Below are 27884 nucleotides of genomic sequence, written 5' to 3' on the forward strand. Positions count from 1 at the left end.
AGGAGTGCTTCGTATTCCGCTTCATTGTTTGATGCCGCGAAGTCAAACCTGATTGCGCAGTGAAATCGATGCCCTTCCGGCGTTATCAATATCACTCCCGCTCCAGCGTGGGATTCGTTGGATGAACCATCCGTGAATCGCTTCCACGAAGGAGTTTTGTCTTGTGGCATGGGCGCTTCAGGCTGTTCGCACTGCTTACTGCCTGGGAGTTCGATGAACTCCGCAACAAGATCGGCCAAGACTTGTCCCTTTATTGCTGCTCGCGGTGAATAAGTTACATCGAACTGCCCTAGTTCGACTGCCCACTTTAACAATCTTCCAGCTGCCTCAGGTTTTTGGAGGACTTGTCGAAGAGGCTGGTCGGTTAAAACTGTGATAGGATGGGCTTGGAAGTAAGGACGCAACTTCCTGGAGGCTAGAATTAAGCAATATGCTAACCTTTCGATTGGCAGATATCTTAATTCTGCACCGATCAGCCTTTTGCTGACATAGTAGACTGCTTTCTGTACGCCTTCTTCCTCCCGTACTAGTACCGCACTAGCAGCAACTTCGGTAATCGCCAGATAAATATACAAAGTCTCTCCTTCGATTGGTTTTGATAAGATGGGAGGTTGCGCCATATGAGCTTTTAAGGCCTGGAATGCTTGTTCGCAGTCTCCTGTCCATTCAAACTTCTTATTCCCCCTGAGTAGATTGAAGAATGTGATGCACTTGTCAGTTGATTTCGAGATAAATCTACTCAGGGCCGCGATCCTCCCAGTTAAACTTTGTACATCCTTAATCCTCTCTGGCGACTTCATGTCGATCAGGGCTCTTATCTTGTCGGGGTTAGCCTCGATCCCTCTTGAATTCACTATAAAACCCAAAAACTTCCCTGATCCGACTCCAAAGGAACATTTGAGGGGATTCAACTTCATCCGGTACTTGTTTAGCACATCAAAGCATTCTTGTAGATCCCTCACATGTCCTTCTGCCTTTTTAGACTTTACCAGCATGTCATCCACATATACCTCCATGTTTGCACGGATCAGCTCCTTAAACATGTGGTTGACTAGCCGTTGGTAAGTCCCACCTGCGTTTTTCAGCCCGAAGGGCATCATTTTGTAACAGTATAAGCCCGTATCGGTCCGAAAGCTGGTGTGATCCTCGTCAGGGGGATGCATGCTGATCTGGTTGTAGCTTGAATATGCATCCATGAACGAGAGGATCTCATGTCCTACAGTTGCATCGACAAGGTGGTCAATTCTTGGGAGCGGGAAGCAGTCCTTTGGGCAGGCTTTATTGAGGTCTGTAAAATCCACACAGGTCCGCCATTTGCCGTTAGGCTTGGGGACCAACACCAGATTGGAGACCCACGACGGATAAAACGCCACCCTGATAAACCCATTCTCCTTAAGCCTTTCGACTTCTTCTTTCAAGGCTCTTGATCTTTCCTTATCGAGCAGCCTTCTCTTTTGTTGCACGGGTGGAAAGGTTTTATCTATGTTTAGGACATGGCTGATTACCGCAGGATCTATCCCAACCATGTCTTTGTGTGACCAGGCGAAAACCTCCTGGTTCTTTTGCAAGAATTCCACCAGGGCTTGCTTCATAGTAGGCTCTAAGTTCTTCCCAACCTTCACGACTCTGGTCAGGTCTTCTTTGTCGAGTTGGACCTCCTCAAGGTCCTCGACGGGTCCAACATTTTCTTCAAAATCCCCAAAGCGATGATCCAAATCTCCATCCTCACTTTGGGCAACACCCTATTTGGTGACTTCACCACCGGATTGGGCTTGCGTGTCCATTGCCATCTGTAATCGATCTGGGATAGTGCTCCTCGATGTCCCACTTTTCGCTTTTGTGATCGAGGCGTTGTAGCACTCCCTGGCTTCCCTTTGGTTTCCTAAGACGCGTCCTACCCCCTCGTCCGTAGGGAATTTCATGGCTAGGTGCCACATAGAGATGACGACCCGTAGAATAACCAGTATGGGCCTTCCAATAACGGCGTTGTATGCCGAAGGATAATCGACCACTACAAAAGTGGTGAGTAATCTCCTTGTTGCGGGCGCTGTACCCGTCGTTACTGGAAGCTTGATCATTCCGGCTGGGGCGAGTCCTTCTCCAGAGAAGCCGTATATGGTTTGATTGCAGGGCTCCAAGTCTTTTACGGACAACTTCATGCGTTCCAGTGTTGACTTATACAGGATGTTCACTGAACTCCCTGTATCGACCAGTACCCTCTTTACCATCATATTGGCCATCTGGATGTCCACGACCAGCGGATCGGAATGTGGGAACCGAACGTGCTGGGCATCTCCATCAGAGAAGGTTATCTCCCCCTCCTCTGACCGAGCCTTTTTTGGTGCATGGTCCTCCACAGTCATCATCTCGATGTCCTGGTCGTGACGTAGAGTCCGAGCGTATCGTTCCCTGGCCTTTCTGCTATTTCCCGTGAGGTGTGGGCCTCCACAGATGGTTAAGAGTGTTCCTGCCACGGGGGCAGGCTGTAATGGTGGCGAGCGTTGGCATGTAGACGCCTGCTCGTTGCCACCTGGAGCTTCTCGTTGGGAAGTTCCTGAGGCCCGTACGTACCTTCTCAAGTGTCCTTGTCTAATAAGGAACTCGATTTCGTCTTTTAACTGGTTGCATTCATTAGTGTCATGTCCGGTTTCTTGTAAGGCACACTAGAGCTTGTGGCCTGAATAACCTCTCCCCGAGACTCGACGAGGGCAGTGTAGTTAGTGAACCTAGGTTCATAACGATTACCCTTGGCTCGTTTGTTGTCGGAGGTGGAAGGCTCGTTATACGGCCGTTTCCCACCATTTTTTCCATTACTGTTGCTATTTCCGTTGCCTTTGTCGTTGCCATTAGGTTTGGAACCATTGGCGGCTTTGGCAGGTTCGGCGGCCTTCTTACCCTTGTTCGAGGGCTTTCCATCATCAGCAATGGCCTCCTCGAGCTTGATGTAACGATCAGCTTGGTCCAGGAACTCCTTGGTTGTTTTAACTCCTTCCTTTCGGAGACTTTTCCAGAGGGCAGAGCAACATTTGACCCCCGCAGTAATGGCCATCATCTTGCCTTCATCTCCTACTGTTTTTGCTCCAGCTGCTGCTCGCATAAAGCGCTGGACGTAATCCTTCACTGACTCTCCGTCCTGTTGGCGAATCTCGACCAGCTGGTTTGCTTCGGTTGGGTGCACACGACCCGCATAGAGTTGTCCATAGAACTCCCTTACGAACATTTCCCAGGAAACTATGCTCGCAGGCGGGAACTTAAAGAACCACTCCTGCGCTGCTTCAGAAAGTGTTGCAGGGAAGATCCTGCACCGAGCGTCTTCAGACACTTTCTGAATGTCCATCTGAATCTCAAATTTATTCACATGCGAGACTGGGTCCCCATATCCATCAAAGTACGGGAGCGTAGGCATTTTGAACTTGCTGGGAGTTTCGGCGTTAGCTATCCTCTGGACAAAAGGAGTGCCTTTCCTCCTATCGTGGTCGATGTAAGAAGTCCTTCCTCCGACCAGCTACTGCACAGCCTGATTGAGTGCGTCTATCTGGGCTTGCACTGCGGTAGGAATTGTGGTGGCCTCTGTTGCTGGGGGGATGTTCTCACTGTGCTTCTCTCGACGATCATTGAGCACATCTCTCAGGTCCTCCTCTCTTCTTCGCTGCTCGCTACCACCGAGCCGGTTGAAGACATTATTTTGTCTGGGCTGCCCCCCAGCATCCCGTCTATTTGGCTGATCGTCTTGAGGTACTTGGCTCCTTCTTTTACCTCTTTCTCCATTCCTCCCGCCGGCATTTCCCTTGCCTGAGTCAGCTTCATTGTATCCGTGGCCATCTTTGAACCTTGACTGGCTATGGTGAGATTGACTGTTTCCTCTATTCCCGTCTCTGGCAGAAATGCCCCGAGCGTTAGAGGGTGGCCTGCGCTGGTCGCGGTGTCCCCGTGCATTATCATACCGTGGGGGTCCTCGGACCGCAGATCCTAGCTCTGAGTCCCTCCTGTTACCAGGAGGGTAGTGACCTCTGTTCGCTTGGTTTGGCCCATCATTCTCATGGCGTCTAGGACTACGAGGCTGACGCTCGACCCTATTCTTCCTTTGCTGCGGGGGATTGCCCCGAGTAGCTTGGGATGGTGGATTCGCCTAGGGTCCAACGGGACATCGTCATGGGGTGTCTGAGGCTGCTCGGGCCTCTACGGACTTGAAGGCTGAATTGGTGGGCTAGGATTGGGACCCCTCTGGGGTGGCCCATTCGCGGGTTGGTCAGGCTGCGAGGCAGGTGCGGCCTGATTTCTAGCCAACAACAAGGCTGCATCGAGGGCGGCCATGGCTTCGGTCTAGCGGCGATCCACCTCCGCCTGTCTCTCGCTCAATTCCGCACGCTGCCGATCAATCTTCTGCTGCTGCCGCGTCATAACTTCTACGGCGGTCTCTTGATTGGCCCTCAGACTAGCCAATTCTTCCTGCAACGCGCCCAGGGTGCTCTTCAGCGTCGCATCGTCCATTTCCTCCTCTTCAAAATCTAGTTGTGGCTCATCTTCCGCCATGTTTGCAGGGGGAGGAGGTGGTGGATTCGACGGTGCAGCGGCGGTTGCCTGCCCAGTTTTCCTTCCTGCATTCGCCATTGGTTTTCTTAACAGCAATAAATCAATCTCTCAATTGAAGCACCAGAATGTTGACCCAAGATTTGGCCAACTGACACGGAGTCAAAGTGTGATTGATGTGGATGAATGTATAGAGAAGAACGCAATGACAAAAGTAAAGAAAACACAGTAATTTATAGTGGTTCGGCCCCAGGATCTGGTAATGACCTACGTCCACTTAGAATGATATTGATATAAGAATAAAAAGGGTGATCAAAGAACCTGGGTTCAATGAGTTTCACTAACCTCTGAAGAACAATACAAGTTTACTTGGAAAATTACTATAGTTTTGAATGACTAAAAAGCGAGAAAAGGTCCCTTCCTTTGAGCTATCTCTTGCTATTTATAGGCTCAAGGAGGGTTACAAGAGATTGTTACAGATATTCTTCCCTGAATAATCGGATATCCAAAAGATTGTATGAGATAAATTCAGGATTCATAAAGATCTTCCCATAAAAATTTCCTTGTACACGGAACCATCGACCAGACTGGTCGCGGGTAAGACAGGCTTACCCTGCTTCTACTGTGCCTCTTGGTCGATACTCTATCAGACACTTCCAGGTGTCAGCCACGTGTCTAGAGATTATTTTCCACGTCACCAATGCTAATTTATTGGATAACAAGGCTAAGAAGAGAGTCGGTCTTATTTTTGTTCTACTGTTTTCCTTTAATTCATTTTACCCTTATCCCGTTAAGTCAATCCCGAGGCTCGGGGTGCCGGAACCATCCCCGAGGGCAAAACGGTAAAATTCCCCAATATTCCCACCTAGACTTCCTAATCACAAATATATCTCCATATATTTATTTTCATAACCTGATAGTCTAAAATACCCCTGACTTATCCAATGTCAACTACTAAGCCCTGTTGTCACTTTTCCCGCTATCTAGCCCTAGGATCGCCTCGAGTCGTGCTCTGCAAACCTGCCCACATAATAATGGGGTTCTCACAAATACCATATATATATATCTCATTAACATCAATATAATCCTACAAGCATTATTAATCATATAATTATGCATTTAAAATAATAAAATCATTCAAATCACATTTAACTCAATTATGCCCTCCCGACACACTAATCAAAGCCCTTAAGCCTCATTAGTGAATTTTAGGGTCGTTACAACAATCCCCTCCTACTGAGAATTTCTTCCTCGAAATTTACCTGAATAGCTCGGGATATTGATCTCGCATTGCTGACTCTAACTCCCAGGTCGCTTCCTCGACCTTGCTGTTTCTCCACAACACCTTAACTAACAGAATTGTCTTATTCCGTAAAACTTTGTCCTTCCGATCCAAAATCTGAACTAGTTGCTCTTCATAGGACAAATCTGTCTGTAGCTCTAAGTCCTCATACTTTAGTACATGTGTTGTATCAGAATCATACTTCCGCAACATGGAGACATGGAAAACATCATGAACTCCTGATAGTGACAATGGCAAGGCCAACCTGTAAGCCACCTGTCCAATCTTCTCTAGGATCTCGAAAGGCCCGACAAACCGAGGGCTCAGCTTGCCCTTTACTCCAAATCTCCTCACCCCTCTCAATGGTGAGGCTCGTAGAAACACGTGGTCCCCAACCTGGAACTCCACATTCCTACGCTTAGGATCAGCGTAGCTTTTCTGTCTACTCTGTGAAGCAAGCATTCTGGTTCGAATCTTCTCAATAGCCTCATTAGTCTTCTGAACCATATCTGGCCCTAAGTACCTCCTCTCACCTATCTCATCCCAATGTATGGGTGATCTACATTTCCTCCCGTATAACATCTCATAAGGGGCCACCCCAACCGGGGACTGATAGCTATTGTTATACGAGAATTCAATCAACGGTAAATACTTACTTCGAGACCCCTCGAAATCAATCACACACTCCCTAAGCATGTCCTCTAGAACTTGAACCATTCTCTGAGACTGTCCATCAGTCGGAGGATGAAAGTTGTGCTAAACTTCAACTGAGTCCCCATAGTTCTCTGCAGAGCTCCCCAAAACTTGGAGGTAAAGATGGGATCTCGATCTGACATAATAGACTTTGGAACCCCATGGAGACGAACTATCTCCCTCACATACAACTCTGCATACTATTCCACTGCATAGGTCGACTTCACTGGTAGAAAATGAGCTGACTTGGTGTATCTGTCTACTATCACCCACACCGAGTCACAAAGTATCACTATTCTGGGTAACCCTCCTACAGAATTCATGGTTATGTACTCCCACTTCCATTCTAGGATACCCACAGGCTGAAGCAATCCCGCTGGTCGCTGATGCTCAGCCTTTACCTGTTGACACGTCAAACATCTAGACACATACTCTACCACATCCTTCTTCATCCCGGGCCACCAATATAATGTTCGTAGATCTTGATACATCTTCGTGGTACCCGGATGAAGCGAGTATGGCATAGTGTGTGACAAATCCAGTCTCTCTCGTCTGATCCCCTCACCTGCTGGAACACAAACCCGCCCCTGATATCGAAGCATACCAGTCTCAGAGATGGAATAATCCTTTGTTGTCCTCGCTAAGACATGCTGCCTAACTTCCTGCAATTGCGCATCCACCAATTTTCCCTCCTTAATCCTCTCTAGTAGGGTTGACTGCAGGGTAATATTAGCTAACCGTCCCACCACCAATTCTATCCTTGCAATGGACATTTCATCAGCTAACTCCCTCGAGATTTGAGTGGAGCTATACAACTTCCCTGGGACCCTCCTACTCAACGCATCTGCCACCACATTAGCCTTCCCAGGGTGGTAAAGGATATCACAATCATAATCCTTAACCAGCTCCAACCAACGCCTCTGTCTCATGTTCAGATCCTTCTGAGTGAAGAAATATTTCAGACTCATGTGATCAGTGTATATCTCGCACTTCTCCCCATACAGATAATGCCGCCGAACCTTTAGTGCGAATACCACTGCCACTAATTCCAGATCATGAGTAGGGTACCGCTGCTCATACTCCTTCAGCTGCCGAGATGCATAGGCTATAACTTTCTCATTCTACATCAGCACGCAACCTAAACCCATCCTCGACGCATCACAGTAGACCACAAACTTTCCTTCCTCCGAAGGAAGACTCAGCACAGGTGCAGAAATAAGCCATCGCTTCAACTCTTGAAAACTGTTCTCACACTTCTCTGACCAAACAAACTTCTGATTCTTTCTTGTTAACTCTGTCATCGGTGAAGAAATCTTTGAAAATCCCTCTATGAACCGTCTGTAATAACTTGCCAATCCAATGAAACTCTGCACCTCCGAGGCGTTCCTTGGCCTCGGCCAATCCCTTACTGCTTCTACCTTGAACGCATCTACCTTAATCCCTTCTGCTCCAACTATATGCCCACGAAAAGTCACCTCTGGCAACCAAAACTCACACTTCTTAAACTTGGTGTACAACTAATGCTCCCTTAATCTCTGTAGAACCTGTCGAAGATGTTGCTCATGCTCTGTCCTTGAGCTGGAGTATACCAGAATGTCGTAGATGAAGACAATGACGAAATGATCCAAGAAGTCCTCAAACACCCTGTTCATCAAATCCATAAAAGTTGTTGGGGCATTGGTCAAACCAAAACACATGACCAAGAACTCATAATGCCTATATCGCGTCCGGAAGGCTGTGTTTGGTATATCCTCATCTTTGTTCCTTAGCTAGTGATAACCAGATCAAAGATCAATCTTTGAGAACACTGTCTTTTAAAAAAAACGAAGAGAAAAAAAAAAAGAAAAGTCATCAATCCTTGGTAGAGGGTACTTATTCTTTATGGTCAACTTGTTCAATTCCCGGTAGTCTATACACATCCTCAACGTCCCGTCCTTCTTCACAAATAAAGCTGGAACACCCCATGGTGAGTAGCTTGGTCTGATAAACCCTAAATCCAGAAGTTCTTGCAGTTTTATTTTCAACTCTTTCAATTCTGCTGGTGCCATTCGGTACGGTGTCCTTGATACTGGTTCTGTCCCCAGTGCTAACTCAATCTCAAACTAGATCTCCCTGCACGGCGGCAACCCTGGAAGATCCTCAAGAAATACATCTAAAAACTCATACACCAATCTGGTCTCTCCCTGCCCTGCCGGCATAACCTTAGTAGTATCCACTACGCTGGCCAAAAAACCTATGCATCCTTCCTGCAACAAGTCTCTAACTCTCAACGCTGAAATCATGGGTACGCGGGGTCCACATACCGCACCCACAATGACAAAAGGATCCTCACTCTTAGGCTCAAAAGTCACCATCTTCTTCTTGCAGTCGATCGTAGCCCCATATCTGACCAACCAGTCCATTCCTAGAATCATGTCAAAATCCTCCATGTCTAACTCAATCAAATCCACCGAAAGTTCCCTGCTATCAACCATCACTGGCAGTGCCCTAATCCATCTCCTAGAAACTACCAGTTCCGCGGTAGGCAATAAAGTCCCAAACCCTGCAGTCCGATATTCACTAGGTCTACACAGTCAATCAATCACTCTACTAGAAACAACAGAATGTGTAGCACTAGAATCAATCAATACAGTAAAAGGAGTGCCAGCGCTAGAAAGATGACCTGTCACTACCGAGGGACTAGCCTTGGCCTCTGCCTGGGTCAAGGTGAATACTCGAGCTGGAGTCAAGCTATCCACCTTTCCTGCCTCACCTTTCTTCACTGTTGGGCAGTCTTTCTTGAGATGCCCTACTGTTCCGCACACAAAGCAAGCCTTGGCCCGACACTCGCCCAGATGGCGTCTTCTACACTTCTTGCACTCTAGATAGGTCTGTCATGCCTCGGCGCCACCCTGACGGCCAGTCTGACCACCCCGACCCCTCCTATCAGGACCAGCAGCGGTCGAAGTGTCAGGAGCCTTTCTCTTGAAGTCACTGGGGCCTCCGCCCTTACCTGTCCCTGAATAAGGAGGCACCACTCTACAGCCCTCAAGCCTCACTGCACTTTTCCTCCATATCTTGTTCTCCGCTTCCTTAGCGGTAAGAGCCTTCTCAACAGCCTGGGCATAAGTTGTTCCTCCAGGTACCGTTGTGATCCTGACATCCCGGGCTATCATAGCATTAAGCCCCCTGATAAATCGATCTTGCCTAGCCGCATCAGTAGGCACCAGATCTGGTGCAAACTTTGCAAGCCTGTCAAATTTTAGGGCATATTCTGTAACAGTCATATTTCCCTGAACAAAACTCACGTACTCATTAACTTTTGCTGCCCTGAAGGCAACATTGTAGTATTTCTGACTGAAAAAATCTCTGAAGCCTTCCCAAACTCAAAGCGGTAACATCCCTGATCTGCGATGCCACTTCCCACCAGATGCGGGCATCTTCTCTCAACATATACGTGGCACAGGCCACTCTATCATGCCCCTCTATCCTCATGAAATCCAGAATAGTCGTAATCATAATCAGCCACTGCTCAGCCTTCAGTGGATCAGGTACCCCTTCAAACATTGGAGGTTGCTGCTTCCTGAACCGTTCATATAACGGCTCCACCTATTCCCATCCTCCCCAGACTGAACAACTGGTACCACTGCAGGTGGCACAATAGGGGCAACGATCCTTGATGGAGCTTGGTGACGCAATAGGCGAATCTTTTCATCCTGGCTCTGTAATTGAGCCTGCATATCAGCCATGAGTTACTACCAGTTCTCAGGGGTTGGTGGAGGAATCTGGCCCTGGTCATCACCCCCGGTCCCAGACCTAGTGCCAGCTAGTCGTGTAGATTTTCTTTGACACATAGCTATCCAAGTCAATCTGCAATCAATGACTCGACAATCAGACCATGATGACAGGGTAAAAAAATTTCCACAATCCACCAATGAAGCATAACCAATCACAAACAGTTAACATATAGGCATCCATCCACATGCACCGGCTGCTGATAAGCATGCCTCCAATCCCATCACACAATAGCTATGAAACAAACATTCATCCATGCACGATATACAATTAATCATCCAAATATTCATTTACATACACGGCGATGCTAATAAACATGCCTCAATATTCTCACACAACAGTCAAGGGCCAGGCCCTATCAGTGTCTCATGCTTCCCATTAATCCAATAAATAACAGCATTCATAACTCATTTCAGGCACATAAGCATATAAACACATATACACATTACCGAACCCTGATTTGAGCTTGTCTCTAGCAGCGAATGTACATGTCCAGCTGGTCTTCAGGAACCCTTAAACCTAGGACGCTCTGATACCAAGTTGTAACGCCCTGGATAGCCAAGACAATTACAGTGTGTACTTAAAATGGTGCAAGACATGCTAATCAAGTCATTAATTTAAAAATGTGTCACTAAACATGTATGAGCTAGGGTTAAAAAGGTTTTGGTCTCCAAAGTTACATTTTATATAATTTAACAGTTATATACATGGGATCCCAAAAGAAACAGAGTATAAAAGTGGATTATAGACTCTCCAAAATACAGACAGTTGTCAGCCATACTAAGGCAAAATGAACATCTCTGGGTCTCACGTCCCTGCCTAAACCTCAACCGTGGCAGCTAAGCAGCTGGTCATGTACATTCAGCTCACAGAGCTCTCCAAGTCAGGGCTAATCAAGCTTGCCCTTGCCTTTAACTGCACCACGTAGCACCTGTGAACCAAGGCCCAGGAAGAAAACACAATGTGCAACACAAACAATAATAACAAATATTAAATTCACTAAGCATGTTCTTTTACCAAATAATCCACATTAACCAATCAGCATATATTCAGATTCAAGAATGCAATCAATCACTTAAAACATTCAAGTCACATAATAATCAGGGCCTACAACTTAGGCCGCACCCTCTGTTTACCCCACTGACTCCGGCCCACTTAAACCGAGCTTAATGCATTTTAAGCTGTCCTCGGCTACCAGTGGCCAAGCCGCGCCCTGTGTGCTAATGTAACCCTTGGCACCCTGAGGTCGTTGGTTCACTAATTAGCTTGCATGGCATAGTACCATCCTTTCAAGCATACACAATATGGAACCCTTACTCCCATTACAGATATACAATTAGGTTCAGTTCTCTTACCTTTGATCTTTGCGGTTACTGATTACAAGCAACGCTTCTCAAGCACGATCTTTTCCCGAGCCCTAGCCTCAACACCTAGTCACAACCAAGATATAGGGTTCCATTAGTATTCAGATAAGGGTATCTGGATACAACACTAGCTTACAAAACATCGAATTCCACCAAGCACGGTGGGGAAATCGATCCCGAGCACCCTAGACCACATTCCCGTGCCTAAATTCCCCAAATGTTTAAGTGTGAACCTAAGGATTGCGGCCCTTGAAGCTTCGACACACCCCTACCCTAAAACAGAACCTAAGGCATCCCTGGAAGAAGATACGGGTCGTGGCCCTTGCTTTTGGCGCCGTGGCGCTTTCCCCTGGCTGAGCCTCCCTGGCTCCTTCGCATCCTAGGGCCACAGCGCTCAAGAACAGAGCTGCGGCCCTTCCCTTCGTGCCCAGAAATTCCACCATTTTCAACACCTAAACCTTACCCAAAATAATCCCAAAGCTTCCTAATTAAAAACTAATTAATTCCAACACTTATAGAATGACTTAAACAACATAATTCAACTGAAAACTCAACCTAAAACTCATGGAAATCCCAACTTCAATTTTTGAAACTCAAGAACATTAAACACTAAAGAAAACCATGCAAACTCAGATTGAAACCTCTAAATCATGAATTAGAGCGTACCTCTTCTGCTGAACCACTTCTATAAGGAAAATCCAAGTCAATTCCCAAGCTTTTTCCACCTTAATTCTGCTCTTAACATCAAAACCACAACTATCTTACTACTCAGCCATAACTTAGAATTTCTAACCTTAGTACTGATTAAATTTCTTGGATGATTCTTCAGCTAAGCTTCTAAATCACTCCTTCAATCCACTGAATTCCAGTTGAATTCCTCTAAAATTTTCAGTGTTTTTCCTGTGTTTTCCCTTGAGAGAAAAGAAAGAGAAAAGGCTGAGAAGAGAGTCGATCTTATTTTTGTTCTATTGTTTTCCTTTAATTCAGTTTACTCTTATCCCGTTAAGTCAATCCCGAAGCTCGGGGTGCCGGAACCGTCCCCGGGGGAAAAACGGTAAAATTCCCCAATATTCCCACCTAGACTTCCTAACCTCAAATATAACTCCATATATTTATTTTCATAACACGATAATCTAAAATACCCTCGACTTATCCAAAGTCAACTGCTAAGCCCCGTTGTGACTTTTTCTGCTATCTAGCCCTAGGATTGCCTCGAGTCGTGCTCTCCAAACTTGCCCACATAATAATGTGGTTCTCACAAATACCATATATATATCACATTAACATCAATAAAATCATTCAAATCACATTTAACCCAATTACGCCCTCCCGGCACACTAATCAAAGCCCTTAAACCTCATTAGTGAATTTTAGGGTCGTTACATAAATATTAGCCAACTGGCCCACCAGCAACTCTACAACAGCTCTGGTCATCAACCTCATACCATGAATCTATCCCGGGCCCTTCCGGCTTAAAGCATCAGCTACCACGTTGGCTTTTCCTGGATGATACAAAATCTCACAATCATAATCTTTGACTAACTCCAGCCAACGCCTTTGTCTCATATTCAAATCTTTCTGAGTGAAGAAGTACTTCAGGCACTTATGGTCTGTATAGATCTCACACTTCTCTCCATAAAGATAATGTCTCCATATCTTTAAAGCAAAGACCACAATTGCTAACTCTAAATCATTAGTGGGATATCTCTTTTCATATTCCTTCAACTGACGAGAAACATAATTAATTACCTTCTCTGACTGCATCAGAACACAAGCCAAACACTGATGAGAAGCATCGCAATAAATCACAAACTTCTCATGATCTGTTGGAAGACTCAGAATCGGAGTTGTAATCAATCTCTACTTCAGTTCCTGGAAGTTGTTCTCACACTTATCTTACCACACAAATTTCTGACTCTTGCATGTTAGCTCAGTCAATGCAATAGCAATCTTTGAGAACCCTTCCAAGAAACGCCTATAATAACCTGCCAATCCAAGGAAACTTCTAACCTCAGAAGCATTCTTTGGCCTTGGCCAATCTCTGACTGCTTTGATCTTTGCTGGATCTACCTTAATCCCCTCCTTACTGACAATGTGCCCAAGAAAGGATACCTGAGATAACAAGAACTCACATTTCTTGAGTTTAGCAAACAGTTTGTGTTCCCTTAGTCTCTGTAGAACCAACCTCAGATGCTGCTCATGCTCTGACTCAGACTGAGAATATACTAGAATATCATCGATGAAGACGATCACAAACTGGTCCAGATAATCCTTGAACACTCTGTTCATCAGATCCATAAAAGCAACAGGGGCATTAGTCAATCCAAATGACATAACTAAGAACTCATAATGCCCATACCTGCTACGAAAAGCAGTCTTCGGTATGTCTCCCTCCTTGACCCTCAATTGATGATAACCAGAACAAAGGTCAATCTTTGAGAATACTGTCTTGCCTTGCAATTGATCAAACAGATCATCTATCCTTGGTAAAGTATACTTGTTCTTAATTGTCAGCTTATTCAGTTCTCTGTAATCAATAGACATTCTCAGAGAACCATCCTTCTTTTTCACAAACAGAACTGGCGCACCCCAAGGTGCGTAACTAGGTCTGATAAAACCCAAATCTAACAACTCTTGCAACTGTACTTTTAATTCTTCAACTCAGCTGGGGCCATTCTGTACAGTGCTCTAGACACTGGCTCCGTCCCTGGTGCAAGTTTTATAACGAACTCTATTTCTCTGTGCAGTGGTAACCCTGGCAAATCTTCTGGAAACACATCCAGGAATTCACAAACAAGTCTAGTATCTTCTTGTCTCACTGGCACGACCTGAGTGGTATCAACCACACTGGCTAAGAATCCAATGCAACTTCCTTGCAATAAATTCCTAGTCCTCAATACAAAAATGATTGGTATGCGAGGTCCATGCACAGTACAAACAAACACAAATGGATCCTCACCTTCAGGCTCAAAGGTGACCCTCTTCCTTCTGCAATCAATGGTTGCCCCATACTTCGCCAACCAGTCCATACCCAAAATCATGTCGAAGTCCATCATAACCAACTCTATCAAATCCACTGAAAACTCTCTGCCCTCAACTGTCACTGGCAAAGATCTGACCCATCTCCTGGATACCACTAACTCTCCAGTGGGTAACAAAGTTCCAAACCCCACAGCATAAAAATCATAGGGTCTACACAGTCTATCAATAATAGTACTAGCAGCAAAAGAATGTGTAGCACCAGAATCAATCAATACATTATAAGGGGTTCCAGCACTAAGAAGTTGACCTGTAACAACTGAGGGAGAAGCCTCAGCTTCTGCTTGTGTCAATGCGAACACTCGAGCTGGGACTGAGCTGTCCGCTTTTCTGGGTTCTTCTTTTCTTGCCTTAGGGCAATCCTTTTTAAGATGACCCACTGCTCCACATGAGAAGCAGGCCCTTGCCCTACACTCTCCCAAATGATGCCTCTTGCATCTAGGCCATTCAGGATAAGGCTTCTAGGCTTCACCACCACCTGGACGACCCATTGAAATACCACGGGGCCGCCTATCAGGACCTGGAACTAGGAAGGTGTCAGGAACCTTCCTCTTCTGCTCACTGGGGCCTACACCCCTACCAGAACCCACAAATGGAGGACCTGTCCTCCTAAAATCCTTTCTGGCTGCACTGTCACGACAGATCCTGTTCTCTGCACTCTCAGCTGTGAGTGCCTTCTAAACCACCTGTGCATAGGTAGTAACCCCAGCCACAGTGGTGATACGTACATCAGTGGGCACCAGCTCCATGGAAAATTTCGCCAAACGATCAAACTTTAAGGCATACTCAGTGACTGACAAACTTCCCTGAAGTAGCCTAATAAATTCCTCAGCTTTCGCTGCCCTGATAGCATCATTGTAGTATTTCTCATTAAACAAAGTTTGAAATTCCTCCCAACTCAGGACATTAACATTTCTGGTTTGGGTAATAACCTCCCACAAAATCCGGGCATCCTCCCAAAACATATAATTGGCACAGGCCACCCTCTCATTACCAGTTACCCTCATGAAATCAAGGATAGTGGTAATCATACTCATCCATTGCTCTGACTTGGCAGGATCTGCACTACCCTAAAAAACTAGAGGTTGCTGCTTCCTGAACCTTTCATAAAGAGGCTCCCATTTATTTCCAACCTCAGGCAGATGTTCTGCTGCTGGCACCGACACAGGAGGTGCCTCTGATACACTAGCCACTGCAGGCGCTTGCTGTTGTTTAAGGAGACAAAGCTCTTATCCCTGTCTCAACACTGTTGCCTACAAATCACTAATTATCTGCTGCCAGTTACAGGAGTTGGCTGTGGAATCTATGACTGATCATTTTCCTGACCCTGGCCATTATTATTCTGGCCTTGATCACTCTGGCCAGCTGAAGTATCTGTCTGCCCTGGATTCATTCTTATTACTAATACCTTGCTAAAACAACGGTCAATACGGCCAGTCAGGTAGTAATAACTAAACCTCTTGCTGCCTTACGGTCCGAGAACAGGTAGACAATTATCATATTCCACGGTCATACAATATACAGGCAGATACATGTTTATAGGATTTAGCACTTAGCATGTATCGCAAAATAGTTCACAAATAACAATACCAATAAGTATGTTCCAGCAATCTTAGTACTAATCAGCACACATTTGCTGAGGATATAATATTTCCGGGCATAGGTTTAACATGGTATCTCATGCATACAGGTAAAGCATATACACTATATTTAAGCATTTATACATATAACTACATAAATAGTTACTAAACCATCAGTCGAGCTTGACTTCAGTGATGTGTGTACATGCCTAGCCAGTCTACAGGAACCCTAACCTTGGCACACTCTGATACCAAGTTGTAATGCCCTGGTTACCCTAGGACAGTTACTGTGAACGATGAGCCGGAAATTTGACCCGCTACCCGAGTCCTTTGGTTAAAAACGTGCATCTAAGTGTTATTAATAGGCTAAGGTGAAAAACCAATAAAAAGGTAAGGATATATTTCATTAGGTACATAAAATTGTTCATGGGCCCATAAATCTTTTACAATTTATTTACAACTCAAAATTATCATTACTATTTCAAATTTACAAACCCGCCATCCTAAGCGGCAAAAATAGGGTAAACCCCTTAGTTCCTCTGAGAACTCCTTGGCCGTGGTGGTCAAGCGGTCGCATATGTACACATCACCACCTAAGCTCTCCACTCAAGGCTGGGTGAGCTTTTCTTTCCCTTTACCTGCACCACATAGAACCCATGAGCCAAGGCCCAGCAAGAAAACACAATATAACATGATATATTATCAATAACGATCATAATAATCATTCAGGACTTTCAGTCCAAATAAAGGAGTGACAATTGGAAAAGTCACTAAAGTGGGTTCAGTTCCCAATAACCATGTGACGATAGGGTCACCAGGGCTTTAAAGATAAGTGATCATTTCACTAGCTTAAACAGGTTAGGTGCATGATGACTAGTCATCAACATAACCTACCTCATGACCATAGAGTCATAACCATGGAACACAGTTCCCTAGCCATGTGACAAACAGTCACCCAAACATTTGGCCCTGGCTCTGAGTAACTAGTCCTAGACTAGCCAGCGCTTATAAGTTTCATCGACCTTAGGGTTGGTCCATTGTTAATGCCTTAGAGTCATTCAACGCTGATATCGATTAGATCTAATCTTTATTCGGCCCTGCGTTCAGGACGCTTTTGCCATTTCTGACTCTTAGGTCAGTGTCCCTAACTAGTCAGTACCATATACAAGTAAACAATATTCGCTAATGTTCGAGTAAGAATTTATCAACCAACATACCTCAACAACAATCATGCATGTCATATACACAGGGTGCAGTTTTCTTACCTCATGTTCAAGTGAGAATTAATATAAAAACGACCCTTGAGAACGATCGATCTTTTAATTCCTTGACGGTCACCTGGTCATAACCCAAATATAGGATTCATCAATGAAAATTAATAACAAAGGTTCCCAAACCAAAACCTAGCCTCCAAGACATCGAATCCTACTAAACCGGGTAGTAGGATCGATCCCGAGGCCTAAGGCTTGAATCCCCAAGCCAAAAGAACTCATTTCTGGCCAAAAATGCCTCTAAGGGCCACGGCCCTCCCTCGTTGCGCCGCGGCCTGCCCCTCAGACAGAGGTGTCTCTTCCCCAGCACCCAGCGTGGGCCGCGGCTCACCCTAGCCGGGTCCCAGCTCTTTTCTGCAATTCAGCAAAAAAACTAGATTTCCTCTTGCATTTTTCCTTGAAACCAACCTTCCAAACCAATCCCAAACATCCAATTCAACCCCTAAACTTCATCTACATCACACCCTCATTAAAACCCAAGTTAAACACCAACCAAAACTTCCATTAATTCCAACTTTCCTCAACAAAACCATAAGCTGAAAACTAAAACTAAAATAGAGAAAACCAGGGAAGTAGTGGCTAAAAACTTACCTCAAACTCAGATTGTGATGCTCTTCAATGGTGGAACACTCTCCCAAACTTCCAAGGCTTACTTCCCAAGCTTGAATCCTCAAAAATGGCTCAAAAATCACAAAGAAAATGAAGGAGAAAAGGGTACAAGAAAGCTCTTGAATATACTCTGTTTTCCTCTTCTTTTCACAGCCAAAAATGGCAAATATCTATCCTAGGGGTGAAAAAACCAAATTACCCCTTGGTTAGTTAAGGATTTCTAAAGGCTCCCAAGGGAAAAATTGTCCTTTCCAACCTATTTTGTTAATCATATTTAACGCTCTCCAATTCCCGCTATTCTCAATATTCTCAAATACTAAATATTCTTATCCCGTTACCCTCTAATTCCCGATAACGCTTTAATCACCAAAACATCCCGAGACTCACCCCGAGCCCCTTAAACCTGTTATGACCAAACTGATAATTTATATTCTAAGATCGTCTCATGCCGAATAACTCGAACAAATCCACATTATAATGTGGCTAATCACAATCATGCACCGAAAATATACAAATATGCTCTAAACGAGCCAAATTCCCAAATTACCCCTATATTCAAATGTGGACCCGCATGCATGCGTATAACATCATATTATAATATAATTCACATAAACATGCCTATATTCATTTAATGGCATAATTAAACAGTTATGGCCTTCCTGCCTACTAATCCATCCATTAAACCGCATTAAGGATTTCGGGGCATTACAATTTCTCATGCCAATACTATGTACGATAACTTGTATCGAATCCCCGACAAAATACATGATTCTTTATTATGGTAATATTTCCTTTTGATCCATTACCACAATCTATACATGGACAATCTATCCATTACTACAATTTGTTTGGAAAAATTCTACAAAACAAAATCAAATCATCAGCAAAGCATAAATTGAGTAGCTTAAGGCTCTTACACATGGGGTGATATCTGAATTTAGAATTTTGAGCTGCTAGTTGAAGGCTCCTAGTTAAATACTACATGATAAGCACAAACAAAAGGTGAGACATAGGATCACCCTGACGCAGCCCCTTCTTACCCTTAAAACTACCTTGAACTCGACCATTCATAAGCAAAGAGTAAGAAGTATTTTTCAAGCAGACCATAATCCAACCTATAAATTTCATAGGGAAACAAAGGGCCCTTAAAAGATCCTCAAGAAACTGCCAATCGACTGTATCATATGCTTTGCTTAAATCTATTTTAATGGCACATCTATGCGAAGTAGAGGTCCTCCCATAGTTCTTGATAAGGTCCTCCCTGGTTCGGCTGAATGAGATCAGGAAGGACTAAAGCCATACGAGAACATAACAGTTTAGCTATACACTTGTTTAATGTAGAACAACAAGGTATAGGTATGCAGTCTATTGCCCGGGATGGATTAGTGACTTTAGGGACCAATGATAGAGTAGTTTCATGAAGCGCAGAAGGAAAATGCCCTGTGTCAAAACACTGACCAATCGCTGAACAAACTTCATCCCCAATTTTCTTCCATAAGACCTTGAAAAAACTAGAACCAAAGCCATCTAGTCCTGGGGACTTAGTGATGGGAATACCAAATAAAGCAGCTCGGATTTCCTTACGAGAGAAGGGTTTTAAAAGCAGCAGTTGCTGATCTATAGAGAGCTTGGTACCCATCTCAATACAGTGCAAATCAATCCTGCCTGTAGCCAAACTTGGACTACCCAAATGACTTCTAAAATGTTCAACAAAGTGAGACACTACCTTGCTCAGTAATATAGGTTGCAATACTATTTTCAGCTCTGCACTTTTTCAAACAAGCATGGAAAAAATATGTATTCATATTGCCCTTCCTAATCCAAATAATTTTACTTCTTTGGGCTAGCAAACTATAGTACATATGCTCCTGTACAGTTAAAGCTTCAGCAGCTACTTTCACTACCTCTTGCAAGTTGTAGTCTCGAGGATGAGATTGAGCTTGAAATTGAGCTTCCTGATAAGCATCCGTAGCTGAGTGATAGTTCATACCTATATCGCCAGTGTTATCTCTATTAAATTTCTTTAATCTATGCTTCAGCCTCATTGTCTTTAAGTATATAGTGCTTAACCCAATCGCCTTAACAGGGACCCTCCAACTACTCATAACCACTTCTTTGAAACCAGGATGGTCGGTCCAAATTTTTTTAAATCTAAACAGCTTGATTCCCACCTTCTCCATAGGCAAGTTAGTAACAACACACGAGCAATGATCTGAAACTACTTCCCATCTAAACACAGCCATAGAATGAGGAAAGATATCAAGCCAATCCTCATTCATGAACACATGGTCAATTTTTTAATAGATTCTAGCTGGACCTTCTTGGTTGTTTGTCCAAGTAAAATAGGAGCAAATACTCTTAAGAGACTCAACTTGAGTATCAGCAAGCCATTGTAGAGAATCAGCCAATTCCAAACCAGAAACTGGTTTCCCACCAGATCTGTCCAGACCAGAGAAAGGGGCATTGAAATCCCCTAAAATATTCCAAGCTTTATCTGAGAGTGATATCTTGTGTAGCCCTTGCCATAAAATCCTCCTCCCCTCTATTATATTGTACCCATAGACAAATATAACATAAAAATCTTGCCTCTCACCAGCCATTTTAACAAAACAATGAACATACTGATGAGATTCTTCCAGAATTGTAACCCTCACAAAAACCTTCCTCAAAACTATCAGAAGTCTACCCTCAATGATCAGACTAGAGTAAAACTCCCAGTTAGGAAGCTTATGCTCCATGAACTCCATAATTTTGTTCCCCCTCATTTTAGTTTCTAAAAAACCACCAACTCCAATTTTATTCCTGCTACATAAATCTAAGACTTAAGCATGTTTATTAGAACTATTAAGCCCTCTCAAGTTCCAGCTCAAAATATTGCAATTGTCCATAGGAAGAAGTAGAGCCAGTGTTACCTTCTTTTCTACCCTTCATTTGATCTTGAAGCACCTCAAATTTATTCTGCTGTTGTTGCTCTTGTCCAGGAGAAAGAGAACTAACACCTGCCACTAGTCCTTGTTTAGAATGAGTAGCCACATGCTTTGGTGTTTGCCCTTGCTTACCTTCATTTGTACCATTTGCTTTATCAACATTAGCCGAAGCTGGAAGTTGTATTCCCTTAGAATTCTTGACCGGAACACCCTCTGTACCTATAGCATTAGGCAAAACCTCAGGCATCTCATCTTTAGGTTCATCTGAATCCTTATCTCTCCTTTCCTTTGCCTCTGTTTTAGCCACAGTATCCTTTTTAACCCACTGTGTTTTTAGCTCCTTACCACAATCCACCATAGAATGACCAAACCCAGAGCAAACCTTGCACTTAATAGGAAACCACTCATATTCCACTCCATGTTCCATAATCTGGCCATGCTCATTAAGAAACTGAATATTTCTAGGAGGATTATCAGTTATTTCCATTTCCACAAGAACTCTTGCAAATTGAACTCTTGAGCGCTCCCTAGTAAACTTGTCAACCATAATCGGTTTACCAATCGTGCTCACAAGTGCACTAAGACATTTACTTCCCCAATACTGAAGCCCTAGGGCATGTAATCGAATCCATAATGGAACTGAACGAATTAGACGAATTTCACTGAGATCAGCTGTCCATGGCCGGATAATAACAGGTTTCCTATCAAATTGAAGTATACCATTCTACAACATTTGATCTCTCGAAGCATCATCATTAAATTTGACCATGGTTAGCCCAATTGTCATTCTAGCAATTTGAGCAATCCCTAGATGACCCCAAACTCTTTTGACGAATCCTTCAAAGACAGCCATTGAAGGATTAGCACCAAGGACCATACAAATTACTACCGAACTCCAATTCGCAGATTGAACTTTTACCTCTTCAACATCAACCTTAGCATACTTCTTACCATCTCTAAGCAATGGTTCAGTAAATTAAAGTTTCTGGTAAGAAAAGGAGAGCTTACTTGCCGTGAATTGCTGCCATTGACGATGAGCCAAAGTCTGAAAATCCCCTTCATCCACCTTATCCGCCCAGGAAGCAGCAGTCAAACTCGGAATATCCATACCATCTCCCTTAGCATCGGAATCATAGGTGACGTTAGTTACATTCAATCGCTCATCTTCAATAATGAGATTCAAACCCTCAGATCTAACCTCATCCATGGTATTCTGAACATCAGCCGCAGGGCCATCAGTTGCCAAACCCTCAGGAACTAAAACAATCAGAGCCTGCTCATCGTAAATCAACAGATCATCTCGTTCTCCGATATGAATCTCAGGCTTACGAATCAATTTCTTCTTCTTCGCCCTGGAAGAGAACAAACCGAGTCACAAGCTTTTCATGAGTATATGACTTTTATTAGTAAATATTAAGTGTTAGGAATTTTTTTATTTGTTTCAATTGTTTGGTAGAAATTATGTGAATTAAAATATTTTTAGTTGTTTTATTTAATTATTTTAATTTGTATGTTCATGAGTTTTGGTTGTGTGCACCAAGGTGCATGGTTGGTAGAGATGCACTTGAGCACTTGTGTTTGTGCATGTTCATGGTATGCATGGTACGCATGCATTGACTTCCAGGCATAGTGTATTTTCTATCAATTAATCATTTATTTATTTTTTTTTAGTTAATTTAGAAAAGAAAAGGAAAATAATGAAAATATGGGAAATATATAGGAAAAGGAGAGAGAAGGTGTAGGCGTGTGGGAAAGGAAGAGCAAAGGAATGCTGGTTCACCTTAATTAGATGGGTTGACAATCAATCCATGATTAAATTGATTTGAAGGAAAAAATCATGGGAAGTAGAATTTGGGAAAGTGCTATTTTCCCACCTACACATATGGGTCAACTATTAGGCTTATAAAAAGAAAAAGGTAGGGTTTGAGGAGCTCCTAGTGGCTGCCGTGCAAAGAGAGAGAAAGGAAGAGGGAGAGGGAGAGGGAGCTCATGGAGAGGAAGAAGAATGAAATAAGAAGGGAAGATAAGGACTTCGAATTCCCTAAGGTATGTGTTTAGGTTTATGGTTTCATTTTTGCTCTTCTAACTGGTTCTAAGTTTGGTGGAATTCATGGTGATGCTAGGATTTAATTTCACAAGAGCACAAGGGAGGTATTGGCCTAGGGTTTCGGCCTACAAGGGTAAGATTGTTCTTTAGTCTCTTATGTTGATTGATATGAGAATTTTTTTTTGTTGGTCTAATGTTTTGGTGATTATGATACGGTGTTGGAGGCTAGCAATCAAATAGGGTGTGTAATGCCCCGAATTATCCGTTATGGTTTAATGGCGAGAATAGTAGGCCGGGAGGGCCATACTTATTTAATTATGCCATTAATTGATAAAATGCATGTATATGTGGATTATATTATAATATGATGTTAAATGTATGCATGCGAGTCCACATTTTTAATTACAGGGGTGTGCTGGTAACTTGGCTCGTTGAGGGCATAATTGCATATTTGTATGCATGTTGGTGATATATGTTGAGACCACATTATAATGTCGGTTTGTTCAAAGCCATTCGACATGAGACGATCTTGGAATGTTGATTAGCAGTCTAGTCACAACAGGTTTAAGATCGGGGCTCGGGTTGAGTCTCGGGGTGATTTTAATGATTAGAGCATTACCGAGTATTAAAGGGTAACGGGATGTGAGTTATTGGTGTTTGAGATTATCGAGAATAGCGGGAATTGGAGAGCGTTAATTATGATTAACGAGATAGGTGGAAAATACTAGATATGCCCTTGAGAGCCTTTAGAAACTTTAAATTGACCTAGGGGTAAAATGGTCATTTCACCCCTAGGATAGATATAAGCCATTTTTGGTTGAGGTTGAGGTAGAAAAACAGAGCACGTTTGAGAGCTTTCCCGTATCATATTCCCTTCAGTTTTCTTTGTGATTTTTGAATCAATCTTGAGGATTCAAGCTTAGGAAGCAAGCCTTGGAAGTTTGGGGGTGTGTTCCTCCATTGAAGGGCTTCATAAGCTGAGCTTTGGGTAAGTTTCTAACCATAGAATTCCTTGGTTTGCTCTATTTTAGCTTTGTTTTCCAACTGTGATTTCTAGGTTGAGACTTTGGTATTGTTGGGAGTTTTGGCTAGGGTTCCTATGGTTGGGATGTTTGGGGTACGTTAGGATGGTTTTTGGGTTCATTTGGCATCAAAAATGGGTTGTGGAAGCTTTGGAATCAGGTGGGAATCGAAGGAGATGAAGAAGGGCGTTTCAGGGCATTTCAGTGCTGGAGGTAGCGCTATAGTGCCCACCTTAGGGCGCTACGGCGCTACACAGGAGACAGGTGGGCATGTTGGGGGTTCTGAGTATAGCGCTGGGGTGCTAGGGGTTGAGCGCTGTAGCACTACTCTGTTCCTTCAAAGTCCCGTTTTCAGTGTTTTTAAGGGTTTTTGACTTGGGGTTTCAATCCTTAAGGTTCGGGATCGAATCCACTCACCGTGTGGGCATGTTTCAAGGTCTCGAGAGTGGTGCTTAGGTTAAAACCCTATCCATGTTGACTCTCATTAATTGAGGTTATAATTGGTTGTGATTAGGTGACTGCCAAGGAATCAAAGGTTGATAGTTCTTAGGAGTCGTTCTTGTTATTATTTCTCGCTTGAACCAAAGGTAAGAAAACTACACCCCAAACATGACATGCATGGTTGTTCAAGAGGCATGTTGGATGTATGAATGTGGACATGAATTGATTGTGTAATACTTAGCAAATGTTGCTCACTTGTGCATGGTACTGACTCATTAGTCAGATTTGGCAAAGGTTCTAGTATCAACTGTGAAGCTGTGACTTATTAGTCAGGTTCGGCAGTGGTACTGGGCACTGGTCACATTATGCTAACTCATTAGTCAGGACGGCCTTAGCATGATCCACGCAAGCCAACAAAGATTAGATCTAATTGACTTTCTGCATTGAATGACTCAAAGAGCATTAATGCCAGACCGACCTCAAGGTCGATGAATAATATAAGCGCTTGAAGGCTAGTGGCTTACCTAGCAGCCACTCTTCCACTTGAAATAGTGACTTGCTTGTCAGTCACTCAGTATGGTTTACCATAACTTGTTAAAGGCTAGTGGCTTACCTAGCAGCCACTCTTCCATTTGAATTAGTGACCTGTTTGTCAGTCACTCAGGATGGTTTAACAGGACCTCAAGTTATTTTCACTCACCTGTTTGAAAGGTTTGAGCTAAGTGTGATTATAATGATAATCATTTGATGATGTTTACATATAATGTTATGTTTTCTTGCTGGGCTTTGGCTCATGGGTGCTATGTGGTGCAGGTAAAGGGAAAGAAAAGCTCACCCAGCCTTGAGTGGAGAGCTTAGGTGGTGATGTGTACATATGCGGCCGCTTGACCACCACGGCCAAGGAGTTCTTAGAGGAACTAGGGGGTTTACCCTATTTTTGCCGCTTAGGTCGGCGGGGTTTGAGATTTTGGAACAGTAATGACCTTTTTGAGTTGTAAATAACCTGTAAATGTTCTTGTGGGCCCATGAACAGTTTTATGTATCAATAAAACATATCCTTTTCCTTTTTACTGGTTTTCACCTTAACCTGTTAACAACACTTAGATCACATTTTTAACCAAAGGACTCAGGCAATGAGTCAAATTTCCGGTTCACCGTTCACCATAACTATTCTGGGGTAACCAGGGCGTTACAAGGTGACCATAGTTATTTTTGAGTTCTTTGATTTCTATCAAAGGAGGCAATGGAACATCAATCCTTATTATTGTTTTTGTTGTTGCTATGATCTCCTTGGATATAATCTTGGTGTGTGTTTTATTGGTAGATCGGTTATGTTTTTTAATGTTTGAAATTTGTTTTCTATCTTGTAATCCATATGAACATGAAAGGAAATATGCATGTAGATTATGTATGAGTGGTTTCTATAAAATATTTTCTATGAAGTTTATATTCTTGTAAGTGGCTTAGGTGTGTGGGCTTGTTTATGTGTCCTTGTGTATGCTTGGCCGTGTATGGGTATTTAGACAAGCATGAAGGAAACTTTGGGCTTACATAATGTATGAGGTAAATGAGATCTTATGTTTATGTTTCCATGATTATTTTGAATCTAATGATTTATGTAAAAGGATGAAAGAATGTTAATAGATACATGCTAGGGTTTAAATTTTGGTTTGACCTTTTTTATGTTAATGTTGCCTCCTAAATATTCTTGTAAAAATGCAAAAGAGATTTGTCATGTTTGATCATGAAGGTTTCGGTATAGGGTCATAATTAGTGTTTGAATTTTTTATGTTTATTTTAATTGATTTGTTTTATCAATTATTTGTGCTTTGAAATAGAAACATTGATCTAGGTGGGTTTCGACCTTATGAGTATGGTAATGTTTAGAGGGGTTTGATTTTGTGTTGATTAATTTTCATGCTAAATGTAATATTGTTGTGTAGAAGTGTAGGGGAGTGTTATGGTAAATTGTTAAATTGTTAAAAGCATTGTTTAAACATGTTATGTGATTTTATGCTTGCTGTTTTTTTTTTATTTGATGATGATGTTAAATCAATGATTTTAAAATGCACAAGTGATGCCTCAAAGTAGTGTTTTGATTTTATGTAAACAAAAGTCATTTTATTTCACATGTTAATGAGGTTTTTATCAAATTATATACATGTAGTTTTTTTTATGTTTTGTGAAAGAAAATATGGTTTTAGTGCAATTATGTGAATTTAATTAATGAAAAAGCTTGCTGGAATTTTTGGTTTATTTAGAGAAAATGTATTTTAAATAAAATAAGTAAAGCATGTGTTCAAATAATGTAAAACACGGGCTATGTATATGATAAATGTGATTTTTCCACACTTTAAATATGTATTTTCTGAATTATACTTATGCAGTTTTTTTTTTATTTAAAAAATAATTGATTAAAATTATTTCTAAAGGTGATCAAAGAATTTATTTAATAACTATAAGTAACTACAAATTTGTGACATTCTTTTAATTGTTATTAAATAATAAATGAGATTATTATTTTAAGCAAAATTAAAGATAATGAATTAAATCTTTGTAATAAAGATTATGAATGACAACTATGTGATTTAAAGGAATAATGAAGTAATAATTTAAGTGGCAAATTATATTATACTAGTTGAATTTTTAACAAAATGGCTATAAAATGAAGAACTAGAATTATCAACTTCAATGTTAATTTTAAGAACACACTCACGTATGCATGTTACATGTAGGTACATTTTTATGTTCAAACGTACGTCTGTTATTCAAATGTATGATTTTTGTGTTGTAACCATGAATGATTAATTGTTAGAATTGGCATTATTCTCTATGACTTTATGTGACGTTGTTTTGTGAATAGAGTAGCAGCGGAACTTGTGCCACGTGTGCATGGCCCATGCACATGTGGATTATGTATGTTGGGCATGTGTATTCTTATACAATTATAAAAACGAACGTTTGATTATGATTATAGGCTCATTGTGACGTACCCGCACATTACTTTTGCTTGGACCTCAGGTAAGGAAGTTATAATTTTCTATGAATTGTGTTATTAAAGGTATGAATTGTTATGTTGTAAAAGTTAAAGTGTTATCGAAAGCATATGTTATGGTAGATCAAGTGTTTTGAAAAGTATGAGTTATAACATCATGTTATAAATTGTTGTTATGGTTGCTTGTATGTTGTATGTAAAAGAAGTAGGTTGTTAACATACTGAACGCGACATAACAAATGAGTTACTAAGGATGTAACGTAGCTCATAGGGCGGACACACCGAGGTTCTTCGAGGACCTGAGATCTTG

General features: G+C 42.6%; 1 protein-coding gene across 1 annotated transcript; it reads right to left on the bottom strand.

The window, feature by feature from the left end:
* Positions 1-19358: 19358 nt before the first annotated feature.
* On the bottom strand, positions 19359-20421 carry LOC133825990 (uncharacterized). Its single transcript, XM_062258783.1, has 2 exons — positions 20003-20421; positions 19359-19911 (listed from the first exon to the last, which is right to left on the bottom strand). Exons 1-2 carry the CDS (start codon positions 20419-20421, stop codon positions 19359-19361), a joined length of 972 nt encoding a protein of 323 aa, XP_062114767.1.
* Between the last annotated feature and the right edge of the window lie 7463 nt (positions 20422-27884).

The sequence above is a fragment of the Humulus lupulus genome, chromosome 1 (assembly GCF_963169125.1).
Source record: "Humulus lupulus chromosome 1, drHumLupu1.1, whole genome shotgun sequence".
NCBI lineage: Eukaryota > Viridiplantae > Streptophyta > Magnoliopsida > Rosales > Cannabaceae > Humulus > Humulus lupulus.